The sequence below is a fragment of the Schistocerca americana genome, chromosome 9, assembly GCF_021461395.2.
Source record: "Schistocerca americana isolate TAMUIC-IGC-003095 chromosome 9, iqSchAmer2.1, whole genome shotgun sequence".
NCBI lineage: Eukaryota > Metazoa > Arthropoda > Insecta > Orthoptera > Acrididae > Schistocerca > Schistocerca americana.
The window spans coordinates 106,106,608-106,113,926 of NC_060127.1; the positions used below are offsets into that span (position 1 = coordinate 106,106,608).

At 41.9% G+C, this 7,319-nt stretch overlaps 1 protein-coding gene across 2 annotated transcripts in view; it reads left to right on the forward strand.

Annotated features, from left to right (window-relative positions):
* LOC124550857 (tetratricopeptide repeat protein 27) overlaps nucleotides 1-7,040 on the forward strand; it is a 141,083-nt gene extending 134,043 nt beyond the window's left edge. The window contains exons 15-17 of one of the 2 annotated variants that reach the window (XR_006967733.1): nucleotides 2,917-3,014; nucleotides 6,690-6,921; nucleotides 6,958-7,040. Coding sequence is in view for 1 of the 2 variants with exons in the window: in XM_047125597.1 (XP_046981553.1) it covers nucleotides 2,917-3,014; nucleotides 6,690-6,821 (230 nt within the window). In the remaining variant the exon portion in view is untranslated. Of the gene's footprint in view, nucleotides 1-2,916; nucleotides 3,015-6,689 lie in introns of both variants that reach the window. The other variant, XM_047125597.1, reaches the window with a different exon arrangement.
* Nucleotides 7,041-7,319: the final 279 nt, after the last annotated feature.

The following is a 7,319-nucleotide window of genomic DNA, read 5'->3' on the forward strand; positions in this document are numbered from 1 at the left end:
ACGTGCAGACCGCGTGAGACGACGCTTCATCCAGTCCCAAACATGCTCAATGGGGGACAGATCCGGAGATCTTGCTGGCCAGGGTAGTTGACTTACACCTTCTAGAGCACGTTGGGTGGCACGGGATACATGCGGACGTGCATTGTCCTGTTGGAACAGCAAGTTCCCTTGCCGGTCTAGGAATGGTAGAACGATGGGTTCGATGACGGTTTGGATGTACCGTGCACTATTCAGTGTCCCCTCGACGATCACCAGTGGTGTACGGCCAGTGTAGGAGATCGCTCCCCACACCATGATGCCGGGTGTTGGCCCTGTGTGCCTCGGTCGTATGCAGTCCTGATTGTGGCGCTCACCTGCACGGCACCAAACACGTATACGACCATCATTGGCACCAAGGCAGAAGCGACTCTCATCGCTGAAGACGACACGTCTCCATTCGTCCCTCCATTCACGCCTGTCGCGACACCACTGGAGGCGGGCTGCACGATGTTGGGGCGTGAGCGGAAGACGGCCTAACGGTGTGCGGGACCGTAGCCCAGCTTCATGGAGATGGTTGCGAATGGTCCTCGCCGATACCCCAGGAGCAACGGTGTCCCTAATTTGCTGGGAAGTGGCGGTGCGGTCCCCTACGGCACTGCGTAGGATCCTACGGTCTTGGCGTGCATCCGTGCGTCGCTGCGGTCCGGTCCCAGGTCGACGAGCACGTGCACCTTCCGCCGACCACTGGCGACAACATCGATGTACTGTGGAGACCTCACGCCCCACGTGTTGAGCAATTCGGCGGTACGTCCACCCGGCCTCCCGCATGCCCACTATACACCCTCGCTCAAAGTCCGTCAACTGCACATACGGTTCACGTCCACGCTGTCGCGGCATGCTACCAGTGTTAAAGACTGCGATGGAGCTCCGTATGGCACGGCAAACTGGCTGACACTGACGGCGGCGGTGCACAAATGCTGCGCAGCTAGCGCCATTCGACGGCCAACACCGCGGTTCCTGGTGTGTCCGCTGTGCCGTGCGTGTGATCATTGCTTGTACAGCCCTCTCGCAGTGTCCGGAGCAAGTATGGTGGGTCTGACACACCGGTGTCAATGTGTTCTTTTTTCCATTGGACCATTGCTCAAATGAACTTGTGTGTCTGGACTCTGTGTGTGAAAGAAAATCGTATATATGATGAATTGAGAGCTCAGTTCTTCAGTTCTGCAGCAGAAATTTTTAGTTCAACCCCCCCCCCCCCCCCAACGAAAAATGCCTGATTATTGTTGACGTGGTCTCTCAGTGTGGCTCTGTGGATGTGCCACATGCTGGCTCTGCTGATTCTCAGAAGCAGCTGATATACCTGGGAGTGAGGCAAGTGTTGTGCACATGCTCAACCAGTTTCTGCTCAGTAACCTATCGTTCTGTTAATTATGTGTGACATACAAGGAAGCCTCACACAGTGCTCTCTCCTCCGATTTTCTTCGTACTTATAATATCTGAAGCTCAGCACCCAGACAGCAGTTTACAGAAGCAGCACAACACACCTCTGAACTTTGTTAACCACGAAACATTTATTGTTTCATTAACAGATTTGTCAATAGCTGAGTATTTAGCATAATAAGATTGTGATCTTAAAGTATCTGGTTCAAATCTCACTTGTAGCATTCTTCCTTCTTCTTCTTCTTCTTCATAAAAAGAAATGGAAATACTAACTAACAAATATTTAAACAGTTTTTAATAAAAATAATACCTTTTTTAACCCAATTTTCATGAAATGAGTGGGCATGCAATGTAATTTGTACACATGTAAAGGCTAGCTGCCTTTATGTTAACGTCTACAAGCAAATTCACAGTTTAATCTTAGTTTAATTAAACAACAACAACAAAAAAATAAACTTCCATTGTATCACTCCATTGGTGTGTACAAGTGTTACCATATAGTAATGACCCACTCAGGGTATTAAAAAGCACCTCGGATCCATGCTTAACACACACACACACCATTGCTAATTATCTTGTAGGCAACTACCTCATTAGGAGTATGTGCTGCTAGCTGGCAGTCTGTCATTTTTTGTGAACGGGTCGTGAATTTTTTTTGTCACCTGGCTCGCTGTTTGTTTTATATTACTGCTGCTCACTTGGATGTATAACAAAAAGGTCTATCACTGTGTTAGTTGAAGGAATAGAACCAGGCACACAATTGTAGAACAATAATGGAATGGTACAACACGTTGTTATTTGTGGTTGCTGCATTTGTACATAAGTGCACCCACTCGAGAGTTAGTTACCATTTGCATGGAAACGCAAGCGTAATAAATTTACATTTAATATACAAATGTGGAACATCAAACAGAAAATCAAATGTTTTTTTATTTAGATATTTAACAGTATTATTGAGGTATTTTTCATATAGCAGGAGGACATTTCACCATTTCTGAAGCAAATTTTAATTTTTTTCTTCACACAACTGGTAATTAAAAGTAAGAAAATGTTATTTAGTATTTGATAATTAACAATTTCCATTTAAAGTAAATGTATACTACTAGCAAGGTTTGAACCCAGAAATTCGACTCCATCCTATTACACTGCACACTCGGCAACCGGTGAATTTGTTAAAATATTACATATGTTTTGTACTTACGAGAGATGAGGAATCAAGGGTATTTTTTTGTGTGGGGCGTACGTGAGAGAGGGAGTGGGAGAGGAAGGGACTGCTGGTGCTGCCGGGTCAGCTCAGCTGTGCTGCCAGTTAGGGAAGCTGCCTTGCTCGGATCGCCACCTATGCTGTGTGCCTTGTTCCTGTCTGACCTGACCTGTTTGAATGTCTTCACTGAAAGATGGCAGGGCGGTCTGTAAGTTACCCTTGTTAGTGTTTTGTGTAAAAGTTTTCTTTTTATTTCCGCATCCTCTCACTTTCTGTTACTGTTTCCTGTTCAGCCTACCTCCAGTGCTTCCAGAAGTTTCCGACAAACCAGGGCCTCCAGATGCTGTCCTCAGGAAGACTATCGCTTAAAAGTGTCCTCGCAAAGGTTAAGGTAAGATGCGACTTTGTTTTCTCCATTGTTTGTGTGCAGTACTGTCAAAGTAGTATGCATGTAAAAAGTGCATATAACAGAAAAAGAGAGAAAGAAACAGAGGTGTGAAGGAACAGAAAGTAGATGGTGTGTGTGTGTGTGTGTGTGTGTGTGTGTGTGTGTGTGTGTTTGTTTGTTTTGCAGGTACTCTACCTTTCAGACAGCACTAGCATACAGGATTAAGAGATAATCATAAAGTTTTAATTAACATCTCGAAAAATATAGCATTTTTGATTAGGTAGTCATTGAACAACCTAATTATTTGTGAAAGAAGTAATGGAATACTTTTATAAATTGCATTAGGAAGTTTTCTTTATTGATGGTGACTACTTTTGGACGTGCATCCATTCTCAAACCGTCCATCTTTGTAAGTGACTGAATACTATTATGTATACATGTGTAGAATAAACATAGAAAATTATTCAAATGGTAATACTGTAGACCAGTTACAATGAGCAGCAAGAATTTGCACCTTTTCATTGTTAAGAGAGTGTAATCAGCATACAGGGTATATAAAAAAGAATCATCCGATTGGGCATGTCTATATTTCTGAAACTAATAAACATATACAGTGAATTTTGTTTCTTGATGAACAGGAAACTCAAAAACTTATTTTTACCTTTTCATAGGTGTTCATTATGGCCCCCTTGAGATGCATGGCATATGACAGTCTGGTATTCTAATTGTTCCCACACTGCAGCATGTCTTTGAGTTACAGCTTCCATAGCTGCTGTTATGCGATGTCTCAGTTCATTCATTGTTGTTGGTAACCCCCCCCTCTCCCCCCCCCCCTCACACACACACACACACACACACACACACACACACACGCACACACACACACACACAAAACACAAGAAATACTTGCATACAGTCAGGTCCAGTGACCTTGAAGGTCACTAACGTAAGGCTGAATCATTTGGTAATTGTTTGATTTAAATTTCCCACACATCCAGATGCCAGTGTGGTGGTACCCCATCCTGTTGGTGAATGAAGTTGTTCAAATCAGTCTCCAACTGTAGGAAAAGAAAATTCTCAAGCAAGTCAAGATACGTGCTTCCTGTGACAGTGTTCTTGGTAAAGAAAAATGGACCGTATACCTATTCCTAAAACTGCTCAAGATACATTAAATTTTTTTGTGGTTGTTCTGTACCCCATATTCTCACATTATGATGGTTCACCTTTCCATTTAAATGGAATGTTGCGTCGTCACTAAACACTAAGTGTGATAGAAAACTGTCATCCTACATCTTGTCAAGAATGAAATTACAGAACTCCACATGTTGTCTGTCACCTTCCTGAAGAGCTTGCAGTAGTTGAATTTTGTATGGTTTCGCATGTAAACATAGATGCAACACATGCCAAGCGGACGTCAGGGCACGTTGAGCTGTCGAGCTGCACGGCAAGCAGATTTCTGCGGACTACTCGTGAAACTACGTCGGATGCATTCGATATCTGTGTCAGACACTTGGGGACGGCCCGGCACTTTGTCTTTACACAAACGACGTGTTTCTCGGAATTGTCCGTGCCATTGTCTAATGCTCTGTGCTGGAGGAGGATCCACACCGTACCCAGTACGAAAGTCATGCTGAACAGTTATTACTGACCCACACTGCGCAAAACGTAGAACACAAAATGCTTTCTGTTGTCCCGTCACAATTTTTACTAGAAGTGAAGTGGGTGCACACTGCTGCTACCTAGTGGGAACCATTTTTAAACTCAAGTGTTTGCTTTTCCCAACAGTAAACTGTTCATGCACATATCTCAAGTAACATAATAGTTACGATTTTTTTAAAAATTGGATGATTGTTTTTTATACACTCTGTATTTATGTAGCAATTTGTGACATTACCTTTATACTCATTTCATTGTCAGTGTCTTATACTTTTGAAATTAGTCACTGGAAGCAGATTGATGGTAATTTTGTCACTTACCTGTATCTGTGTCCTGCGTCATGTGATTATTTAACCTAAGCTGCTTATCAAAAAGATCAAAAAAATAATTTTGTTTGAGCTATTAGTCATTCTTTTTTTAATTCGAGTATTTCCAAACATTTGTCACATAATAATATTCCTGTTTAGGGAGAGGGCTGCGTTTTTGGCAGTTTTTTTTTATTTTTTTATTTTTTTTTTTCCCCTCTCCTGAAGAGAAAGATCACACAGGTACTGGAGGTTCTCAGTGTTTGTTACAGTTGGAATCTGATTGTTGTTGCTAAAGTAATGAATCGGGATATTCATTGTTCTTCAGGTGCATGTCCACTAGCAAGTTAAGTTTTGCAAGTTACTTATAGAAGTAGCTTCTATAAGTTCTTTGTGGTGGAAACACCCCCTAACAAGTCAGTCACCAAGTTCTGTAAACTTCCAGAGGTAGCTTCCAAAAGTTAGTGGAAACAGTTTCTTTCATATTAATGCAGTTGCTTGCCAGGTTTTTTTCTGAAGTTTGCACACATTTTGCGTAGTAACTGGCCACAGTCTGGATGTGTGAAATGAACTTATAGATCACATTGTTTCACCAATAGGAGAAGTACAAGACAAAACAGATTTCTTTAAATTTAATCTCGTGTTTCGTGTTAGTGTAAACATGAACACATATTTGAAATAAATACTGTTTGTGGAAATTGAAGAGTAACAAATAGGTAATATATTGATGAGTTAGCTTGATGCATTTTTGTGTCCTGTTTTCAAATACTCGATTGTACAGTAGGCAAGTGATGTATAAAAACTTTCTCAGACTCGTGTGCAACTTTAAATCAGATTGGAGTCCTCCAATTCCACAAAAACTTAAAATAAATACACCAGATGTCTTTACCCAAACATTTCTTCTTTTCTTAAATTCTTGTTTTACATCACAATTGTCTTTAATAGTAACATTGCGTCAACCGTGACATGTCATGTCGTGGTAAACTTCTGTAAGTGAGTCACAAAGGGACACAAGTGGAAACACCCGAGCAAGTACTTGCAGGAGTTACTTGTTAGTGGAGAGAGACCTCTAGAGTAACTAGGTCTTCGGAAATCTGAGCACTCAAACCTGTTGCTGTCTATAGGTAGCTCAAGATTGCAAAGAGGGTGTTCAGAGACTTTTTGCAATATTGTGCAACTTGTTTAGGGGCCTGCATTGCTATCAGTGAAGTTAATGCCCAAATGCAGGTTCCTTTTGTATGAAAAATACTTAAACAACAACACATTAAGTTGCAGGCAGGAACAGCAAAAGACACCTACACATTAGATTTTGGTCCCTAGCCTTGTCAGAAAAGGAAACACACATTCACATATTCATTCATTCACGACCTGCACTCCCAGAGAAGGCGGTCGTATGGGTGGGGTGTGCGTGTGTGCGTGCGTGCGTGCGTGCGTGCTTCCTTTTCTGATGAAGGCTGTGGCCGAAAGCTAATGTTTTAGTGTCTTTCAAATGTGCCTGTCTGCAACTTAACGTGTCATCTTCACGGTAAGTAGCACTCTTAAGTAGCATTTTCCGTATGTGGTTGATGTCCCAACCTGGAGATCGAAGTAGTAGTAGTAGTAGTAGTAGTAGTAGTAGTAGTAGTAGTAGTAATAATAATAATAATCATCATCCATCCATGTACTGTGTGTGTGTTTTATGCTTTTGTTCTTTACCAATTTGTTGTTTTCCATGTAGCAAGAACAGACTGATCTGGCATCAGGCACCCTGTCAGAGGAACTGAAGGATTTGGTGTCAACTCTGGAGGTGAAGTTGGAAAGCATCGAATCGGAGATGGCACAACTGCGTGGCCAATCGGAGCAACAGTGAGCTTTCCTGAGATCTCTCACTTCACTGTGCTATACTGAACAATAATGTGAATGTGCTCAAGCCAGCCAGAGCAGCTTTCCATTCATCTTAGGACTGCGTGACAGTGGCATTGCATTGACTGTATTAACACTGACATACAGTGGAGTAAATGAGTCTGGATGTGTCACTGGTATCAAGATAGTATACTTTGTACATACTAATAAAGACATGGAATTGTAATCTCTGCATTCTTTTTTCACTGTGAAATATTCTCCATATTCTTTATGAAAGGCCTGTCTCTGTAAGTGACTGGTGGAAATATGCAAGGGGACTGACATATAAAGCTTGCACAATGCAACAGTATGTCAAATGGAAATTTTAATTATTTTGCTTTGCTATAGTTTCTCTTGACAAGGAAATCTACACACACACACACACACACACACACACACGGAATTAAAATTTCCATTTGACATACTGTTGCATTGTGCAAGCTTTATATGATCACTATGCCATTGG